The sequence below is a fragment of the Fistularia commersonii genome, chromosome 32 (assembly GCF_037954325.1).
Source record: "Fistularia commersonii isolate RoL2024-O1a breed Wild chromosome 32, RoL_Fcom_v1.0, whole genome shotgun sequence".
NCBI lineage: Eukaryota > Metazoa > Chordata > Actinopteri > Syngnathiformes > Fistulariidae > Fistularia > Fistularia commersonii.
In genome coordinates, this window is record NC_141315.1 from 8,722,848 (window position 1) to 8,742,393 (window position 19,546).

At 42.3% G+C, this 19,546-nt stretch overlaps 1 protein-coding gene across 2 annotated transcripts in view; it reads right to left on the reverse strand.

The window, feature by feature from the left end:
* The window catches only part of wnk4a (WNK lysine deficient protein kinase 4a), a 53,881-nt gene that overhangs the window by 16,933 nt on the left and 17,402 nt on the right, over positions 1-19,546 (reverse strand). For both annotated transcript variants that reach the window (XM_086140191.1, XM_086140189.1), the window contains exons 5-11: positions 15,618-15,706; positions 14,325-14,544; positions 12,713-13,055; positions 11,367-11,494; positions 7,772-7,845; positions 2,624-2,759; positions 2,080-2,196 (exon numbers count right to left, since the gene is read on the reverse strand). In XM_086140191.1, coding sequence (XP_085996317.1) covers positions 2,080-2,196; positions 2,624-2,759; positions 7,772-7,845; positions 11,367-11,494; positions 12,713-13,055; positions 14,325-14,544; positions 15,618-15,706 — 1,107 coding nt within the window. The remainder of the gene's footprint in view (positions 1-2,079; positions 2,197-2,623; positions 2,760-7,771; positions 7,846-11,366; positions 11,495-12,712; positions 13,056-14,324; positions 14,545-15,617; positions 15,707-19,546) is intronic.

Consider the following 19,546-nt stretch of genomic DNA (forward strand, 5'->3'; position numbering starts at 1 on the left):
ACCCCCCCAAAAATGGCACCTGCTTACAAAGCGGAATTCAAACTCCTCGAGGTGATCAGTCACGCAGTAAATTCAACACGGATAAATCAATGGTACGGAAGTGGAGGAAGCAAGCGGATGAACTGCGCCAAGTAAAGAAGACCAGAGTTTGAGGGAACAAAGAGTAAAGATTGACTAAACTGACTATTTTGTTTGGCTTCATATCGTGCGCCTTATAATGGGGTGCGCCTTATAGTCCGCACAAGTGCTTTTCCATTCGGGCTAGAAGATGCGTCCATCAAACTCCTCGAGGTGATCAGTCACGCAGTAAATTCAACACGAATACATCAATGGTACGGAAGAAGAGGAAGCAAGCGGATGAACTGCACCAAGTAAAGAAGACCAGAGTTTGAGGGAACAAAGAGTAAAGATTGACTAAACTGACTATTTTGTTTGGCTTCATATCGTGCGCCTTATAATGGGGTGCGCCTTATAGTCCATTCGGGCTAGAAGATGCGTCCATCCAATCCCCGCTCGCCCATCCAAATCCCAGAAAAATTCACAAATCATCCGCGGTGAGGAACAAGTTTGTGAGGGGAGGTTTTTCTTGCATATTCATGTTTTTTTTCGCAACGATGCCAGGAGCCCCTGCCGTGCCAAGGTCGACGAAAAAAGGCCCGGTATTTTCTTAACCGAACATCCAGTGCATTAAAAAGTGCAGCGTGGCAGGCCGGGGGCTCAACCGCGTCACTCGCTTTCCTGCAATTTCGATATAATATCGGCGCAGGCGCGCCACGGAAGGAGGATGAATCACCGCGGCTCTGATAGAGGAATCTGACCGGCTTATCGGAGGAGTTCATTAATCTATTTATGTACAAACCCGAGACGGTTCAAGGAGAATGGGTCTCTCAAGGCGGCTGATTATTTCCACTCTTAACAGTTAAGAGTCCACGCTTGCTACTTTATGGCTCCTCGGCCAGCTTTTAAGTTGAGCCAATCCTCCCTCTGAACGCTGTCTAATCAGGTCTTATCCCTTGTTTTGTTTTTATTTTTTAAAGGGCAAATATTATACTTGTATGTTTTTATCGCGGCATCAAATAGGAACACGCAGATATTTTTGGGTGCATCCTTTCAGACCGCAAACGGGGTGAGGATTTTCAGGCTAACCTTTGACGAATGTCTGGCTTGGCAGCTGGTGATCTGACTCACTGGGGCTGATTCCCAATGTGAATGTAATCAATAAACAAATAAATACAATCCACGGGGGTGGAGTGATCGGTGCTTCACAAAGGAGCTCTCTGGTTGTTGCCTCCTTCGGGTTCTCCGGGTTCCTCCTGCAGTCCGTGAGGGTCATTTAGACCCAAAATTGCAGTGACGTGCGAATGAGTCCAAGATATGCTATGATGCTATGATGCTATGAATGAATGACTTCACAAAATATAACCTCATTAAAATCTTAGAGGCGCCAGACGTTCTCCTGTCTCAAACCTTGCAATCCAACGCAATAATATGTGTCAGAATTGATAATCGGATTCTTGTTTCTGAATCAAATTCCTGGGGATATGAATATATTTTAATATATTTGAATATAACCGCCGATTTGTGGAGACTTATTGCGGATTGCTACGACCTTGAAGGCTGTTACGACGTATCATTACCGACATTTCGTTTCCCAGTATTCATTTTGACAAATTATGCATTAAATTTTTTTTTCTCTTTACACACTGAGCAAATTCTGTTCAAATAAATTAGAAATAAAAAACAAATCAACATTATTTAACCCTGCAGAATCCGCACTAAACCGGGAACACGTGAAATGTATTTTTTAAGAGTTGCCATCATAGATATACATTTTATTAACATTTATGATTATTTATCATTTTTCAATATTTTTATACTTTTTTTTTCTGATTCTCATTTCATATTTTTTTTTATTTCGCATTGCATTGCAACAATTAGAGCTGGGTGAAAGCTCTTATAATAATAATGCAACCTGCATTTTCCAAAAACATAACGATGTGTTTTATTACAGAACACACCATTTCTAAATTATTGTCCCAATTGAGAAGAGGAAAAAAAAAAAGAGAAGTAATGACTCACCATGACAGCCGCGATATCGTCGGGGTTATCTCCATCCAGGTCGAACTTGAAGGTCACCATTTTGTCGTTGTGAGTCTGCAGCTGACACTCCACCACCCGGTCCACTTTGTCCGAGAGCTGCAGGAAAGGGGGGTCAGAAGGGCCGGGGGGGGTACAGATGAATTACAGGGGCTCCCCTTAAACACTGTGCAAACTCAGTCGCAGGCCGGACATCTGGTGTGTGTGTGTGTGTGTTAGTGTTAGTGTGTGTGAGAGAGAGCAAACATGGAGTCATGTGAATAAGTGAACATGAGTAAATATGTGTACTGTACTTTTGGCTCCAATATGTTCACATGTGGTCTGTGTGTGTGTGTGTGTGTGTGTGTGTGTGTGTGTGTTTACCCAAACACACATAAAAAAAAAAAAAAAAAGACCACAGACTGTCGTGGCTCCATCAGAGGGTGAAGCTCCCTCATAAATTGAAAATAGCTGAGCTAATTCAATAATTTAATTCAGTATTATTTGTTTACATGCTTTCGCAGGACTGTAATCTAACAAATCTCACCCCGGTGATGCGCAGCCTGGAGCGAACTCTCCTCCTGAAAAGTTTCCCAGCCGTTCGCCTGGCAGCCGTCTTCTCGTTCTTGTCGGGCGGCCCCTCGTAGCCGTCGCTCAGGCCCGACGTCACGTCGGAGGCGTAGCTGCGGTGAAGCAAAGCAGATGTGCCGCTGGTTAGGACAAAAAAAAAAAAAAACAGGGTTCCCACATTTTCCCAGAGATGTTTTCCCTTGTTTTTTTCCAGGATTTTTTCCAACACCAATCTCGCTGGTGTGACACGGGAGGCTTTAGCCAACAAGAGCCTTCCGGGAGACTCTTTTTCTAGAATTTGTGGATGAGGACTGCAGTTAGGACGGTAGTGGAGGTACAGCTAGTACACAGTATTTAACCCTTATACGATCTTAACATTGTGTTTACTCCTCTTGTCCTACGGGTCAAAAATGACCCGTAAGTGACCCGTTGTTTGTTTGTTTGTTTAGAAGTTTATTTGGACAGTGTACAATTACATTAAGCGCGGAGGCAGAGATGTTTGTACCAGATTGTAGCTCAAAGCTAATTTCCATCTGTAGTCCTGGACAATACAAATATAAAATTGTACAAAATAGACAATATATATAAAATATACAGATAGGCAATAAAATAACTATACAATATATAAACAGGCAATAAAATATGTATTTTGCAAGTTGACAGTGCTATTGTGATATTATTACTTTGGTCATCTGGGGGCAAAATACCCTAATGGTGTACAGCCCACATGGAAACATAAACAAAAAAGAAGTATCACTTTTTCTAATTATGGGGTCTCTTTAGGAAAAGTCATAAAATTTCAAAAAATAGGAAAATAGGAAAAAAATAGGTTAAGGTGTTTTTTCTACAGCTAAACACGGTAGTGGGTCACTTTGACCTGCAAGACAACACAAGGGTTAAACTTTTTTTAGCCCACGTAGCATTTGAACCCGGATCCAAACTGCAAACATTTACATGAAATATTCTCAACTAATCATCAGCTAATATTCAAATCATTTGCTCGAGTCATATTGTTCAAGATGACTTGCAAAATGTAATATTTCACAGCGTCCGCAGCTTCTCCTTTCAACGGCGACACGTCGGGCTTTAAAAAGCAATATTCTTTACGATTCTCCGATGATTTATTGGCGAATAAACCGGTAGATCGTCCGACAGAGAGCCGAATCGTAACGGCCGATGGGAAAACCTGGCGGTTCCAGTGCGTTTCAAACTAGCTCTGGTCAGGAAATACGACGAAACTCTCAACACAACACAGATCCTGCGGGACAGTTTGGCTCCTTCTCCCGTTTTCCAAGAGGTTTTTCCACGGCTGGAGAGTTGGCCAACTCTTTTCCAGGTATTTCAGGTTTTTCCAAGATGTGCGGTATCCCTGAAAAACACGCGGCGACGGCCACAGGATCCGTCCTCGCACACAGTAATTACCCAACCTCCGGCGGGAAGGTTTATTTTTCACTGCAGTTTGTTTGTTTAACTGTACGCAGGATTATGTAAAAGCTACCCGGCTACCTTAAGAAGGCACGACCACATGATATAAGCGCCTTACGAATGTAGTCGTATTTTAGCAGTTTATTACCAGTTTTAGCTGCCGTTAATGCAGCTGTTAATCTAATAATATCAACAAAGGTTTTTATTTGCTTTTTTTACTCACTTGTATTTCTTCAAAACGCTCCGTACTGCACCACATACTCTTAAAAAGAGAAGTACATATGTGCTTTTCTTCTCTTTCCAACTTTATGTTTAATCTCCAAAACGTAAAAAACAATATGGGGTTCACTGAGAGAGTGAATGAGAATGTGAATTTCTGTATTAAGCTCCTAAGGGTTACTACCGTTTCTCTGCTGGAGCTTTCATTCTTGTCATTAAATTTAAAAAAAAGTGTTTTCGCATGAAACAACGGGGCTGTTTACTTCGGGTGCCGAGTCAAAAATCAGTCGGACGGAGCGAAGTATTGGGAGCAGGATGATTTTTGGGAATCAAATTATTTTCCAAAAAGCCAACTTTATCATTTTTGATATAAAAATATATTAAACTTCTCCAATTTCTTCCAAAAGGCCAAAAACATGCAGGAGGTTCATTGGAGAAACCTCAAATTGCTCAGATGTGAGAACGGCGGCAGGGCGAATGGTTTTATGTAAATATCGATCCAGGTTGAACGCCGCCTCTCGCCCAATGGCAGTTGGGATGGACTCCAGTGCTCCTGCACTGCAGAGCAGGATGAAAAGTAGAGATAATGAATCTATGAACGGTAGATCCAGTCGATTTATACCGCAACATTAGCATGTGTGAGTTCTAGGTGCATTTCTTTCGATGATATCGCTTTATCATCCGTTCATTCATTCAATTCAAGGTCTCCGATGAACGTCCTGCATGTTTTTGGACTGAAGGAAGCGACTCCAAACAGAAAGGCTCCCTGTTGGGATCCAATCAGGGACCTTCTTGTTGTGAGGTGGAAGCGCTAACAACCGCATTGGAGTTTGTGGAGCTAAAACACGTTTTCCAATCCAGATTAATAAAAGCAGTTTCCCGTGAACGTCCAAATGGTCTTTGGAAATAAAAAGTAGCCATTATTGTAAATCGTTAAAAGACGTTAAAAAAAAACAAAAAAAAAACAGAAATGACCATTTATTTCGAAACAGCATCCAGTTACAAGCGGCCCCTCGGTGTCAAACGAGAGTAAGCGGCGCGTCGGTGCGATTGGTTTTATTTACACGACGGTGGTTGAGCTCACAGAGAACCAAAGAACATCCAGTACGTTTTTTTTTTTTTTTTTAAAAGAAGAAAAGCTCCGGGGCCTGGCCGGATCCCTCCCGCGGTATTTACAGAAAGATCTTCATTTAAACGTACGGGTTACCGGAGTTCACGGCGAGTCCCGCTTTCACCTCCAAACGTCGAATCCGAAGAGAGATTAGACACAATAAGGTTGGGCGATGGTGTTGACACTGCGATCCTGCGATCCTGGGGGTTTGTTGTCTTTGACTCTCTCCTCAGAGGGAGAGCAGAGCAACCGCCGCCACGTTCCAACTCCAAACAACCCCGGGACTTTATTAGATTTTTGTCCCGATCGGCCCCGGACAAATCAAATCGCACTGTGTATTACAAAAAATTCACAAAAGACGAGCTAGGAATGAGTGGCGCGCAAACACTCACGCCCTTCGTTCGTAGGCGTTCCTGATCTCGGCCTCCTGATAATAATTGCATCGTGGCAGCGAAGACGGGAAGATACCCGACCTCCCGCTTCACGCCGAATAGCCGTCCGATATCGATACGTGCCACAAAAATGGATTCCAGCGCCGACCCGAAGAGGTTTTATCCGGCGTACCCGGGTGAACCTTTGTCCGAGGCGTCAACGTAAGTCTGCAGATTTGATCCGTGACCTCACGCTCAGCAGTTCGGAATCTGATTAGAAGCCAGTGTTTTTTTTTATTTTTACATCCTTAATATTGTATTTAAGTAGATTACGTGACTTATTTAAACATCAATATTAAATTGTAGCCCTCAGAGATACTTTTCTTGTTTTTAAAGAAGCACTTTATGACTAATATTTTTTCTGGATAACAGAATACAGTGGATCCTCCCTTTTCGCGGGAGTTTTCTTCCAAGACCCCCACACGAAAAGTGAGTTTCCGCAAAGTGGAGACGTGATCATTTTGATGGTATTTACAGATATATCAACCCTCAACAAACATTACGAAAAGACTTTACGGAGCGAAATCGACCGGATTTCGCTTCCAACACTGTTACCCGGTGCACTAACCACTTTTTGGATTGTACAGACACTTTTATAAACTAAATAGCACAAAGTGGACGGCGTTCATGTTTACGCTAACGGTAGCAAAGTGGACCAGGACATCAGCTGCTTCTCTCCGTGAACCAATCAACACGAGGAACAGAACAACATGCTCAATCAACCAATAGCATGACGAATCTACTTAGCCAATATTATTCCGTATGAAATCCGGCGTGGGGACAATTATTGGAGTGAGAGTTCGCGATGCCGGGTATCTTTTTTTAGCAAAGGAGATCTTGTATTTTATTTATTTTTTAAAATTAATTTTAGTTTAATTCTACTATATTTTTACTGTTTTTTTTTCTTCTCAAATACCACAAAAAAAACACGATGAGAGTTCGCGATGCTGGGTATCTTTTTTTAGCAAAGGGGATCTTGTATTTTATTTATTTTTTAAAATTAATTTTAGTTTAATTCTACTATATTTTTACTGTTTTTTTTTCTTCTCAAATACCACAAAAAAAACGCGATGAGAGTTCGCGATGCTGGGTATCTTTTTTTAGCAAAGGGGATCTCGTATTTTATTTATTTTTTAAAATTAATTTTAGTTTAATTCTACTATATTTTTACTGTTTTTTTTTCTTCTCAAATACCACAAAAAAAACGCGATGAGAGTTCGCGATGCTGGGTATCTTTTTTTAGTAAAGGGGATCTTGTATTTTATTTATTTTTTAAAATTAATTTTAGTTTAATTCTACTATATTTTTACTGGTTTTTTTTCTTCTCAAATACCACAAAAAAAACGCGATGAGAGTTCGCGATGCTGGGTATCTTTTTTTAGCAAAGGAGATCTTGTATTTTATTTATTTTTTAAAATTAATTTTAGTTTAATTCTACTATATTTTTACTGTTTTTTTTTCTTCTCAAATACCACAAAAAAAAAAACGCTAAAGAACGATAAATCGCGGGAATCGAATTAAAAAAAAAAAAAAAAAAATCCATAAAGCAGCGAGGGTCCACCGTCAATGGGTTCTTAAATCCGCCTGCAGAATCACATTGGACCCCAAAAGTAGAACGGCTTCTGGTTGTTACAACAGATTCAACTAAATCACACACACACACACACACACAATCTGCTTTAACACAGTCGGCTCTCACGCAGAGAGCAAAGCTGCTCCCTCCACCCCGCCAACATGGAAAACACGGCCCCCCCCGCGACATCTGAGCGCCGGTCGTACAGAAAACCGCAAGGGTCCATTCCGCCACGCTCTAGGAAAACACGGAGGAGCCGGTCGACTGCCTCCAGGTTGTTGTCGCAACCCCACAGATGTGGAAAAGCGGGGTTAGGGTCCGCCGGGTTCTGCAAAGATGGAACGCGACCACGAGGAAGATCCTTACCTGTCCGCCGGGGAGTTGAAGCCGCTCGGGGATCCCGGGTTGCCATGTTCGATGTTGTTGGATACGGCGATGCTCTGCGAATAGAAACCAGGTCAGCGCAAAGTTAAGAAGCGGAAGAGGATGAGTGGATTCAAGCGACTTCGCACCCGAGTGAGAATTATCACTTGGAGTCAAATACGGTTAAAAACAAGGTGAAATCAAAAAGTTACACGGCAGAAAATCCCCCACGCATATTTTTGGATCAATATTACCCCGCGGGGGTTTTTGCGGGTCGCTGCATTTTACTGCCGCAGATGTTAAAGGCTGAGCTAATTTTAACTACTTTATATGCTTTGAGAGATATTTGCAGCGCGTTTTTCCCCCTCGAGAGCAGTAAATCTATATATATATATATTTAAAACAAATTAGAAACAGCAATGACGTGTTTTCCAGATGATCTAAAATAAAATAGTCATCACTGATTTTAGGAAATGTTAAGCAACACATTTGGAGATACTTAAAGAGTAATGAAGCTGCAAAACAGATACACAAATAACTTTAATGTGATTATAAAAATACCTCTTTTTTTTTCCCCTTTTTTAGATTCCAACAACATCGTTGGATTGTTTTCATTTAATATTTCATCACGGATAGCGTTATGGCCTGAGAACGGAAGGACTCACTTAATCAGCAACAGGAACAACCAAGGAAAAACGCTCTGATCCAAAAAAAAATAACAACGGATACTTTATCGGACGTTTGACACAAAGGAAGATCTGATTCTGATTGGCTCAGGCCGGCCAATCAGAGATGTATTTTGGATTTCACGGGAGGAAGTTGGCGTTAACCTCACACAGGTTTCTTTAAAATTCATAAAACATGACATTTTATTTTGCTAGGACGCAGAGAGTTGTGATGCTCTCCGGAAAAGAATGAAAACAGAGATCTTGTATTTCATTTTAAGAAAATAAAAGTTTGGAATTCAAGTCTGTTTATTATATCATCACCTTCCTAAAATAACAAGTCTTTTTTTTTTAAAAGGTTTTCAGAAAACGCCAAAAAACGAGCCGTGTGTTGAATGAGGGCTTAATAATTTGCGTCAGAAAATGACGTCGAAATTTATTTTACAGGGTGACAATATTATATTATATATTAGATGATGAAAAACACTCTATAATAGTTTATTTCAGTGCATAGAGAGTTAATAAAGAGTTCATTGATGGGAATACACCTTCAGTGCCCCCTTGTGTTTCGGAGGTCATGACTGAATTGAAACGTTTTGTTTTTATGTTTTAAAATTCGTATTACGATCCCACCACATCGCACTTTTGAACCTCCGGGAGTCACGAGGGAAATGCGGCGAAACAGCGGAGTACCGTCGGCGATCGGCTCATAAAGCTGTCACGAAATTGTGCACAAACAACAGAACCGAAACGTCTCAGTATCCGCCGGGCAGATCACATGAAATCATAATTGGTCTCAGAATAAACTGACTAATTTGTTGTTTTTTAATCTAGCGGTACCATCGGGTTGACATGTGTCACATGTTTTGGTCACAAATGATAAATCCGGCAGAAACGTCAACATTCCCATCATCCTCTGCTGCACTTCGAGTCGAAGCGAAAGGTTGCCTGTCCAGTCATGATCCGAATTAACCTACAAAATTAAAAAAAAATAATAATAATTGAAAAAAAAAAACTGTCTGAGAGAGTCTCAAGACAGCTACTTCCTGTTTCCCAACCGTGCCATAAAACCGTACCGCTGATTTGCCGACTCATTCGTCCGTTTATTCACCGTCCGAGCCGGGGTCACGGGGATGTTTGCGGACCTTCACGGTAATTTTTGAAGACTGAATAAAACCGGACTCGGGTGTAATCGTCGTCGTGACGGGAGGATTTATTGCGGGGTCGTTTCGTTCAACTGCGTTAGCTTGATCTAAGCGGACCCAATAAATTAACCCGTGAGTGTGCAGGACTTTTGGCATTAATATGAAAGGCCAATAAAAGCAAAGGTTATTATTTATGGTTCTACCTCCGGGATTCTGGTTAGATATTAACTCGGGTTCTGTGAGGGCGTTTTTGTTTGAAATGTAATTTTTTGCGTCGGGGGCTCAGTTCCTTCTGTTTGTTTGGCAGCGTTTCTTCCCGCATGTTTGCTGGTACCCGTCTTTGTTTGACCTGCGTGACCTCCTTCGCCGCCCTCATGCTTCGCTCGACCGCGTGACCCGGTCCGTTCGGTCGGACTGGTCCGATCGCTCCCGTCCAATCAGCTCCCTCCGTCCCCCCACCCGACGCACACTCATGTGCCGCTAGCTGGTTTAGCAAGCTGGTTGTCAAGTCAGCCGTTTCAGCTCCGATGCTAGCGCGATGCTAGCACCCGCGGCTAGGATGAACTATTATCGCAAATCACTCCGAATCTGAAGTTCCCATTGGTCGCACCCGTGGACCAAACGAGAAGACACATCTTCTCGTTTGTTTGTTTGTTTGTTTGCAATATTAACCCTTGTCTTGTCTTGTGGGTCAAAACTACCATATTTAGCTTAACCTATTTTTTTCCAACTTTCCAATTTTATGACTTTTCCTAAAGAGACTTCATAATTAGAAAAAGTGATACTTCTTTTTTGTTTATGAACAAAACCACTAGGGTACAAACATTGTCTTATGGGTCATTTTTGACCCATATTAGATATATTAACGATATTAACCGTCGGATCGCTTTGAGATATGAAAAGCCCCGATTCTGTCCCGACGGGAGCCACTGCGAAGATTCTTAGAAGTTTGCAGAAAAGCCCCGAAAAGATCTGAGGAATAAACGATGACTCGGCGTTGAGCTTTGCGGCACAAGAGACTGCAGCTTCCCCCGAATCGAAAGGCCTGCTTACGAAACAGCCCGATGGAATACGTCCATATTTGAATCACCGCAGTGATTTCAACGGAACGCGCTGCCTAAAATACCCCAAAATATGTTTATTTGAAAAATAAGCATATGATATATGCGTAAAAAATATACGTAAAATATACGTAAGCCCCCAGATGACCAAAGTAACAATATCACAACAATAGCACTTTCAACTTGCAAAATACATATTTCATTGCCTGTTTATATTTTGTATAGTTATTTCATTGCCTATCTGTATTCTTTATATATATTGTCTATTTTATACAGTTTTATATTTGTATTGTCCAGGACTACAGATGGAAATTAGCTATGAGCTATAATCTGGTACAAACATCTCTGACTCTGTGCTTAGTGTAATTGTACACCGTCCTAATAAACTTCTAAACAAACAAACAAACATGCTTTTAGTTCTTTTATGGTTTAGATATTTGCCCATTCAAAACAACAGTGTCTGGAAAGGTCAAAGTGGAGCGAATTGTCGGCGCGATCGATAAATTGTGATGCTTTGCGACGGCGGTGGGAGGATTTTTCCCTTTTCCCAGGGCGAGGAAAGCGGCGGTGAGCTCTCTCTATTTTAAACGCTCGTTTCTCACTTTTGGGTCACGCTTTTAATTGCTTACATAAGTGTGTGTCAGGGCTGTTAGTCAGCATGAACCCCCCCCGCCGCTGCCACACACACACACACACACACCTGCACTACCACACAGTGTTCACTCACTGAGGGGAAGCGGAGGGCCGGGATGGGGAGTCCGTTGGGAGTCGGGGTGCCGGCAGAGGGAGGGGTCGCGGCCTCCAGCGGATCCTGAAGCCCGGAGGAGCTCAGATAGCCGTCCGTCTCGCAGTCAGCTGTTTCAACAAAGGACATAAGCCATTAGCATGTGACCGGCCTAACACACACAAACTGTGCCGAACACACACTCTCGGGCAGGCCCACATGACCTGCTCGCAAACACACACACACACACATTAAATGACCGCAAACTGAGTCTTAAAACATACACACGGACAACGACACAGGTGCAAAAAACCCGATCGCGCTCGTTCCGAAACCCTACGGCCGACAACTATCCCCCACCCCCCCGCCGGATGATATTTTACCGGATTAAATCCCAGGATTTTTTCAATGATCGCAGCACGACACACACACACACACACAAACACACACACACCACGAGACAACCCCCGGACAAAGACTGAATAATTTAGTTATCTACAGTTTTACATTTCAGCGTAGGTCTCCCTTGTGCGCCGACATCAAGAGCAACTTGTGGTTGAGCGCAATTGCGAAGCCAATGCCGCAAAAGACGCGTTTTTTTCACGGGTTGACGATTTCATCCTCAGCCGGGATGAAGAAAATAAATCATTTACGTAAGTAAGACGCGCGTCTCCGGCGCGTATTGATCCGTGATCGGTGTCGATTGTGAGTCGTTGGCTCGACCACATTACATTGGCCTGTGGAATTTAAACACACCGTCGCCTCCATCAACTTTTCTGCTTTTAAGCAAAGCACATTTCATTTAACAATTTCTATTCAATTATTTGAAATTTATTTTATATATATAAAATGAAATCATTTTTATAATTATTTGATGTCAGATCAATTCAATATGTGTCAAGAAGTATGAAGTATTGAATCATTATATAGGATTTGATATTTTTTAGATACTTTTTTGAGGGGAAATTTGGGTGTTGCAGCTGCACAGAGCAGAGGACAGGTTCCAAAATACATGAAACTAAAATAGTGAGTATTTTATATAATAATAAATATATTAACTGTGTTATTAAAGTGTTAGGTGGTCCCTGCGAGTCCCACTTCTCTAAAACTCCTTGTTTTCTTTCATTAGTCTTTGGGTTGTTTTTTTTTTTTTTTCCCTCCCTCCCTTTTTTTTTCTTGCCTGTTTTTAATTAATTCCAGATGTGCACGCGGCTCTGGTCCATTTAAAAGGGTTTAAAACGTAAATTCCGGGTACGTGATAATCGGGGGAAGCTTGCAGACTAGTATAAGAAGCAACGTTATGAATAACCGCGTTAAGAAAGTAACGTAATAGCGCTCGAGCTGCTCACAATTAGCCGAGGAGAGGCTGTTGTGACGGATGTGGAAGTGCTGGTCGGCCTCGGGCTCCTCGGGCTCCGCCGGGTAGCTGGAGCCGACGCCGGAGTCCGCCGAGCTGGTGACGGGGGACGGGCCGGGGGCCGGGGTCGGGGAATCGGCGGCGACGAGGACGTCGCGCACTTTGGGAGAAGGAGGCGGAGGCTCGGGTTCCTCCTCTATGGCCTCCTGCTTCCTCTTCTGCTCCTCCTTTTGCCGCCGCAGCTTCTCCCTCTGGCGCTTGATGGCCGTCACCCTGTCCCTTATGGCCTTGGCCACCAGCTTAAAGTCGGCCTCGCACACGAAGCCGAGCACGACCTGCATCGCAACACACGGAGACACTCAGGGCACAACACGCACACGCGAGTTTAAGTTACGGTCCACGATGTGCCGCCGCAATATTTAGACAATCTATGCAGGTCTGTTGCACTTAAAGACACGCTAACGCACGCCGTGACATCAGCAGCCTTTTGATGTGATAAACATGGGCGCGGATACGCCCGGTGATATCTCGCAGCGCCCGGGTCCGGAGGAGTGGAACTCGGCGTCCGAAAGAACGCCTCTCATCGCGGACTCAGATTACGCCCCGTCGGCCGGGGCTAGATGTCCCCGCCCGATAACAAATTTGATCCCGATGAAAACTACCGCGAGTGGGTAAACAAATAAGTTATTGCGGCTTGTGTTTTCATTAAAAACGACCTCTACGGAGAGGGGCTCCGGAGGACATAAGGACCTGTTTTGTAACAAGCAAGAGAGCCATTATATTATTAAAGACGTGACCTCGGCCGCTTCCTGAGACACGCTCTCACATTTCCAGCCGTCGATGATTAAATGTTGAGCGGTGCCCTTGGCAAACTCCGGGAGGCATTTTCTTTACGGACTGGAGCGCGGATCACTGTTCCCGCTGACATAACATGAGCGTCGGAGAAGCGTAACCATGACGGGGCGGGTTGGGGAGGCGGCGTTTCGGCCGTCGGTAATCGCGTTGCAGTTTAACGTGATCCACGCGGGTCCTCGGTTCAGGTCTGACTGGCGGCTTTACATAAGATAATGAATGAACGTTCATGCAAATAGCATTTTGAAATTGGATTTCAATCGCCGTTCACAGCCTTGCCCGTAACCCCAAAATAGAAAATGTGTAAATTTCCTGTCTTGGAGAGCGATTTTCCTCGCGTAAAAAAAATGTATGACTAAAATATTCAAATGAATCAAATTAAACTACTAATTCCTTGTGCAAAAAATTGGGATAACATTTTTTTTAAAAAGGGAGAAAAAGAAGTCTAAGGAAGGAAAGATGAGGGTGGCCGTCATTTCCGACCGTAGCGAAGCTCTGCAGTACCGCTGTGCTCCAGTGGGGGCAGGATTCGAAAAGGGATCTTCCCGATTTGTTAGCTTCTTCCAAAATTTCGGCGACTAGTCAAGAACGATTCGCCGAAATGTGTCAGAATTGTCATTCGGCTGAAGAAAAGGAGTCCGGTAAAGACTTTATCATGAGGGTGGACTCAAGCGTCCTTCATATGAAGCTGTTTCGAGACGTCCACGAATTATAGCGGCGCAAAAAAAGTGGGGACAGAAAAGCGGACCTACCATCTCTTGGGCCACCTCCTCCGGCACGTCCTTGTAGAGCTCGAAGAGGAACTCGATGGCGTTGTTGTCCTTGTACTTCCCGTGGAGCTTCTTGGTGTCGTCCATGCGCAGCCACAGCTTCAGGCCCGACTTCACCGTGTCGTCCTCCTCCGCCAGCTCCACGTGCACGCCGGTGTTCTCCTGGAAGAAGGGGTGATCCAGGAGGTCCTGGATGGTGTATCTGCGGCGCAGAATGGAAAATTAGCACTCCGTAGACTCTGAAACCGCGAGCTTACTCTGAATGATCTTGGCATCAAAAATAGATCCAGGTAAAGGAGCTGCGTTTTCGACTTCCCATCAATCCACATGTAACTTTACAAACGTCTTTTTGGAAAAACAAGAAGGAGTCGTGTGGGTGTGAACTTGACTGCTCCATTCAGAACTCCATTCGGAAAATAAGCGTTTTAAGAGCTACAAAAGAATCAAAGCATCGTGTCTTGTAGTGTCATCAAGGTACATTTGTAAACGTTTTTTTAAACTCTCCTAAACCTTCCACAAAAATACAACGGGTTTCAACTGCAATACACGTTTGAATTTAAATGTTTCCCAGATTGTAAATTTTATATTTAGGCTGGATAACTTGATATGCATCACGTGTCTTTTTAATTCCTCTTCCTTCAGCCGAAGGGAATATTCGGATCTTTATACTTTTTAAGACCTGAAAACACTTTAAAGCCTTGACTTTGACACTTATAGTTTTATTTGTATTTCTACTTCTCCCTCCTTTCTACTATTATTTATTATTGTTATGTTTTACTTGAAACTCTGGCACAACAATTTCCTTCGGAATAAATAAAGTTGTTCTTACTCTTATTCTTATATCGTCATCGTATAAAGTTTGATCTTTTTAAAAAAAAACAAAAAACAACATTATTTAATTTGAACAAGAACACGGTTTCATTGCAAATATACAGTAATAAAGAAGTATTTTTATTATTTATTGTTTCGTTTTTTCCCCCCACAGCAAATTCTCTATCAAAACTTTGGGTGGAAAACCACCATTGAAATAACAATAATAATAATAATAATTATAGTAATAGATTTAATTACCAAAAAAACAAAAGAACAAATAAAAAAGTAATGGAATAATGGGCAAGACCTGGATTCATTTTGTGGCAAGTATCTGACAGTTCCATCCCTGTGACGATATTATGATACGTCATCCAAAAAAACAAATGATTATTTTTATTATTATTCAGTCATGCGCTCTGCTACCGGTGTCTCGTGTATCTGATTTCACGGTTGACCTTTCACCTTTCGTCTTTGTTCATGCGGATGCAGCCCTCGATGATCTCCTTCAGCTCCGGGACTTTGACTTTGTAGAAACTGTCAGGTTTAATGCCCTGTGAAAACACGGAGAGGAGAAAGCGTCAAGTCGTGGGCCCGACTACGAGCCTTGACCTTCCCGGAGACCTTCCAGGGCCGGAGGCGGGGCTGGGTGGGCTGGGAGAAGACTTCCTCGTCCCACCTGCCCTGTGAGTTAACATAACATCCTCGACGTTCTGACATCTGCCCTCAGCCAGCATGACATTCACCGCTGCCATCATTGTCAACACTAGGCCAGCTAGAAGGCCCTGGAACAGCAAAAACACCCCCTCCCCTCTCTATTTGACTGCAACCCGAAGCGGGATCTTAAACCTGACGGCTGCGTCTCCGTCGCGGTTTTAAATCGAGGGGGGAAAAAATGACTCGCTCACATACACGGAGGGTTCGAGCGTTATCTCCAGTACATAGATAACGGCGAAGCTCCCATCCCTGGCGGAGCAGCTGATATGAAAAAAAAAAAAAAAAAAAAAAAAAAAGCAAAGCAGTCGAGGTCAAAAAGATTTTTTGGCCCACAGACACCCGTTGGCTCAGGTCAAAACACCCAAAATGTTTACATTTACCAGCAAAAGTTAGAACGGCCCCCTTTGCTATCGCCCTGGAAGCCTGATATGCGCCGCTAGCTGCCGTCTTCTCTTGTTATGACCGCCGTTCATCTTCACGAGATGTGTGTTTGGCTTCGCTAAGAGTTACTGTTATGGTCTGACGGAGTGCTCGCTGGAGAACATCATGATTGGCCTCCGACTCGCCGGACGAATTTACGCCGCAGACAACGGGCGCAAATAGAAAAATCGCCAAAACGGAATGACCCCCATCGCAATAAAAACAAAAGTTACCATTAACATGAAATATGCTATCGTTATATTTCCTATCTCCAGTTACGACTTATTTTATAATCCACATATTCAAAATCAACTGGAGGCTGTGAATAATGATGCACGTCTGTCGGCCGAGTTCCACTTATGGATTTCCGTCATTTTTTTTTTTTTTTCCCACAAGTCCATTGGCCACCTGTACAATCCTCTTCTCTATAATGCGTTCTCTTGACGAGTAAACTGAATTTAGCGGAACTATATTGATTTAAACAAGACACGGTAACAAACTGCTTCTTTGGTTGATGATTTGATTGAGACGCTAGCCAGTTATTACATGATCGACTTTTAGAAACAGCGTCACTGCACTTACAAGAGTTCTGTAAAAAATCGTCAAAACATTGTATGACAAGCGCAGCAAAATGAAAGCTGGAGCAGAAAAACGCCTCATTTTTTGGTTTGTTTCTGCATATTTTTCCTTTAATTTTCTAAAACAGCTCGGTGTCCTCATAGGGCGCCTTCAGGATAAACCTGTACTTCTTTTTTTTTTTTTTTTTTTCTTCCTTTCCGAAACTCAAATTAGATTTGTGACTCGGCTCCCTTCCTGTGGTGACAGAGGCTTAGAGAGCAGATCTCAAGAAAAGATTAGATAATCGAATTAAACGACAGCACGGCGCGGCGATCGGGGCCATTCGTTTCGCAGGAAGCCAAACCAGGCGATTCGCGAAGGATCCAGAATGAAAAACTTAATTATGTCGACTGAAAAGGAAGGATTTAGTTCATAAAAGGAGATTGAATTATGGAAAATGGGACGGGATGAGACGGGCTGAAATTGGAGGGAAATATTTATATTTTTTTTAAACCGCAGATGCACTGGATATTCATGTTGAGGACATTTGTTGTGTTTAAAATGGACATGGAAGCCAGAGAGGTTTTTAAAAGGAAATATAATTCTTGTGTTTTCTTGGCTCGGAAAATTTAATACGGGATTGGCATTCGGATGGAGAAAAATACTATATTTATCATTAATATATTTTCCTCTCAGTGTGAAAAATCTCATGCTCTATATAGATATATTGTTGATATTTTTTAGGGTAAATATGGAATATTGGACACTGCAAGAAACACCGGTTCCCACTATTCAGAAACGTTTGTCATAATTTTTGTTAATCCATTTATTAATTTTTTTTTTTCTATACCAGGGGTCTCCAAAATCCAGTACCAGTCCACAAAGTACATCTTTCTTGGTACAAATTATACTTTATTTTGAAAAATATCAGTTTCTGCCTTCCCCTTGCAGACGCACTTAACTCTGTCGCGCCGATTCACACGTTCAGCCACGACAAAAAGAAAAACTGAGCCAGAAACAAACGTTTTTCAGGAGGAAACGAGCAAACGGTGAGATCGCAGAAGCGCCGCAGACTTCCGGCAAAAAGAAAGCTGCATTTAAAAAAAAATACATCAAGATTCCTACATAAGTTACATCGCAACAGGTGCTACACAGGCGATCAGACTTTTTAATTCCTCTCCATTCAGCCGCCGGCAACCATAAAAACCTATCTTTAACCTAAAAAAAAACAAAAATTGTGCAATATTTCATTTCACTGTGCAATATTCAGAACTGTGCAATATTTCATTTCATAACAGCTGCACTACAATTTTTCCTTTTATCGTACTATTGTGTACTCCTTACCTCACTTGTTACTAAGACACTTATAGTTTTATCACTTGTTTACTAAGACACTTTATAGTTTCACTGAAACACTTTATAGTTTATAGTTTATTTTTATTTCTAATTCTTTTTATTATTTATTACTTTTATATTTTCTGTAACTCTGGCACAACAATTTCCTTCGGGATTAATAAAGTTGTTCTTATCTTATCTGATCTTACACAACCTCCCCACCCGCTATGCATTATTTGATATGAATTATTAAATACTGTGAACTGACAAACATTTTAATTATTTGAAAAAAAAAAAAAAACACCAATACTCCAACCGAGGAAGCAGGTGTTAATTTATAAAATTAAATTATGGCTTGTGATTGTTCACCAGGCTCAAAATTTTTATTTATATGTATGGATGTGTAATTGTTTTTTTCTCTCCGTGAGTGTAAACTTGTAAAGGGCCACATTAATAAAAGAGAGCGGTGACGTCTTTGCTCCGGCAAAAGTTAAAACAAGCCGTGGAGTTTATGTAAAAAAAAAATTAAAAAAAAAAAAAAATCCTCACTCCGGGACGTCTCCGGTTGCACGTGGAATATTTATCACGTCGCCTCGGCGGCTGGCGTTGTCGCCTCCTCACTTTCCAGCCTCCGTCCGTCACTGTTTTCTTTTACAAATGCGACACGCAGGAAAGAAACAGTCCTCTTTGTGGAATAAAGTGAGGCATAATTTCCAAAACATACCAATCCAGCGTTGGTCTGCTCTCGCCCCACCGTGCCGTCATCGCAGCGGTTGGCAGGGTCTGAAATACAGCAGCCTGGAGCCGCCGCTGAAATATTAAGCTCCTGAGGGTTACTACTGTTTCTTTCCTTCTTTTCATTAAAAAAATAAATAAATAAAAAAAATGGCGTTTTCATACGAAACCGACAACCGGGCTGTTTACTTTGGGTGGCGCGAGACGGGTGCCAGAAATCAGTCTGGTGAGTTTGGGGAAGGGGTGGCCGTAGGAGGATTTTTAGGAATCAAATTATGTTCAAAATGCTTACTTTTTGGCGTTATTTATGCAAAAATTGAGACGATTCATTGGAGACCCTCCGATGTGTGAATGAGAGGATGCACGGTGGCATGTCACTATATGAGGTGCGAATGGTTTTATGGAAATATGTGGCCCCTAAAAATTGTCTAAGCACGAGAAACCACCTCTGTGTTTGTTGCAAATTCACTTGTTTTTAAGACAGAAAAAAAAAAGGATCCAAAACATCTGCAAGAAACCTAAAATCTGCCACGAATGATGTGAAAACCACTGGGAAACTGCATGAAATCAGCAAGAAATTGCATAAAATTGAGCGCAAGATGGAAATTACCCTTAAAAAAAAAACCCAC